A 1,404-nucleotide genomic window follows, 5' to 3' on the forward strand; every position below is an offset into this window, starting at 1 on the left:
TTTCGTCAGCATCAGATTGCACAAATTCAGAGGCACATACATAGTTTGGCGCCGATGTCAAAGTTCCAAAGGCGCCCTAGAAATAGGCAGATGTGACATCGAAGTGATGCACACAACCTTTCTGTCGAAAGCGGCCTTCGCAAAGAATAGACGGAGTGCGGTAGAGTGGGCGGCCGGAGTATAGGTGTCAGTAAAACTGTCACCATGCTGTTGTTCATCCCCACGAGCCACCATGCGCGCTTTGTAGCGTATGAGGTGGGCGTGCTCGTTGTGTTTTAAAGCAAAGACGTATTTACTATGAATAATAGTAGAGTTTGGTGGGATCGATGTGAATCAACGGCTAGATCGTTTCGCAAATGGTTTCCACGTTCGGTTTCAATGGCGGCGGCCCAAGCTGGCCAGAATTTCGATTTGCGGGCAGCAGCGATGGATTTCGGTACGTTAGGATTATGAAATGAAGCGGCTTCGAAAAAGTCGTTTCAGTGCGGACGGTAGGGGCGGGGGTAATGGACCAGATAGCTGGAATATGGTGGGAATGATGGTTGAGATATGCGACGGAGGCCTCGGCGGAGTCAATAGACATTGGGGTGTCGCTAAACATAGTAGTTAATTGGGACATTCGTGTAAATGGCATGGAATCGAGGAGGACCTGCGGTGTAGTTGATGGAGGCAGTGCTGAAGGACGTGGTGGAGGTTTGGGCGGAGGTTCTCGATGAGGGCAGGGAATGCAGAAAGATTGGGGGAGTGCAGTGGGTGGTTTGAGAAAAATGGCAGGGGGTGTTGGCCGGGGTAGGAGGCATAGGGTAGTCGGTCGTCTGGGATGGTTGATGTGGGGTGACGGTGTATGGCGGGGTTGGTGGTGTAGGTGGGAATGGGGGAGAGGAGGGTGGTGGTGGTGGTGTAGGTGGCAAAGGAGATGGATTGGACGGTGGTTGGGGTTGTGAGGTGTGTGTTGGTGTGGCATTCGGTGCAGTGACTGGGGCGTCTTGTGGACTTGCTGGTGGTAGTGTGTGGCCTCTTGTAGTTCGGGTGGGAGATCGTCTTGGCGAACGTCGGGGATGAGCTGGCTGACCGGTGGAACGTGGCCCTAGTAAGGAACGATGTTGTCCGGATCGCTGTCAAGAAGAAACCAGTTGGGTGGAATGGTATAGGAGGAGGGTGTGGCGGAGCGACCGTCTGAAGACCATTGGATATTTTCTTCGGTGATGAATTGTATGCCTTGTGTGTCGATTTACCGATGTGTTGCGAAGTTTTGGACTCGATAGCAATAAAGTGTGGAGTTGGCGCTACGGCCGAGTAGTACGCCGAATCTCACTTGCGGGTCGTGCTTAGGGGTGAGCTTTGCTGTCTTACCGCGAAGCTTGATAATTACAACGCAGCCAAATCGTGCTTTGGGGTCCCTAG

The 1,404-nt window shown here is 52.8% G+C and overlaps 1 protein-coding gene across 1 annotated transcript; it reads right to left on the reverse strand.

Moving 5' to 3' along the window:
- Positions 1–606: 606 nt before the first annotated feature.
- SARC_06217 (hypothetical protein) lies at positions 607–1,115 on the reverse strand (the record flags this gene model as incomplete). Its single annotated transcript, XM_014299889.1, has 1 exon — positions 607–1,115. A coding segment is annotated over one exon (509 nt), but the record flags the coding sequence as incomplete, so codon positions are not given.
- Positions 1,116–1,404: the final 289 nt, after the last annotated feature.

Source organism: Sphaeroforma arctica (genome assembly GCF_001186125.1).
Source record: "Sphaeroforma arctica JP610 unplaced genomic scaffold supercont1.435, whole genome shotgun sequence".
NCBI classification, from domain to species: Eukaryota; class Ichthyosporea; order Ichthyophonida; genus Sphaeroforma; species Sphaeroforma arctica.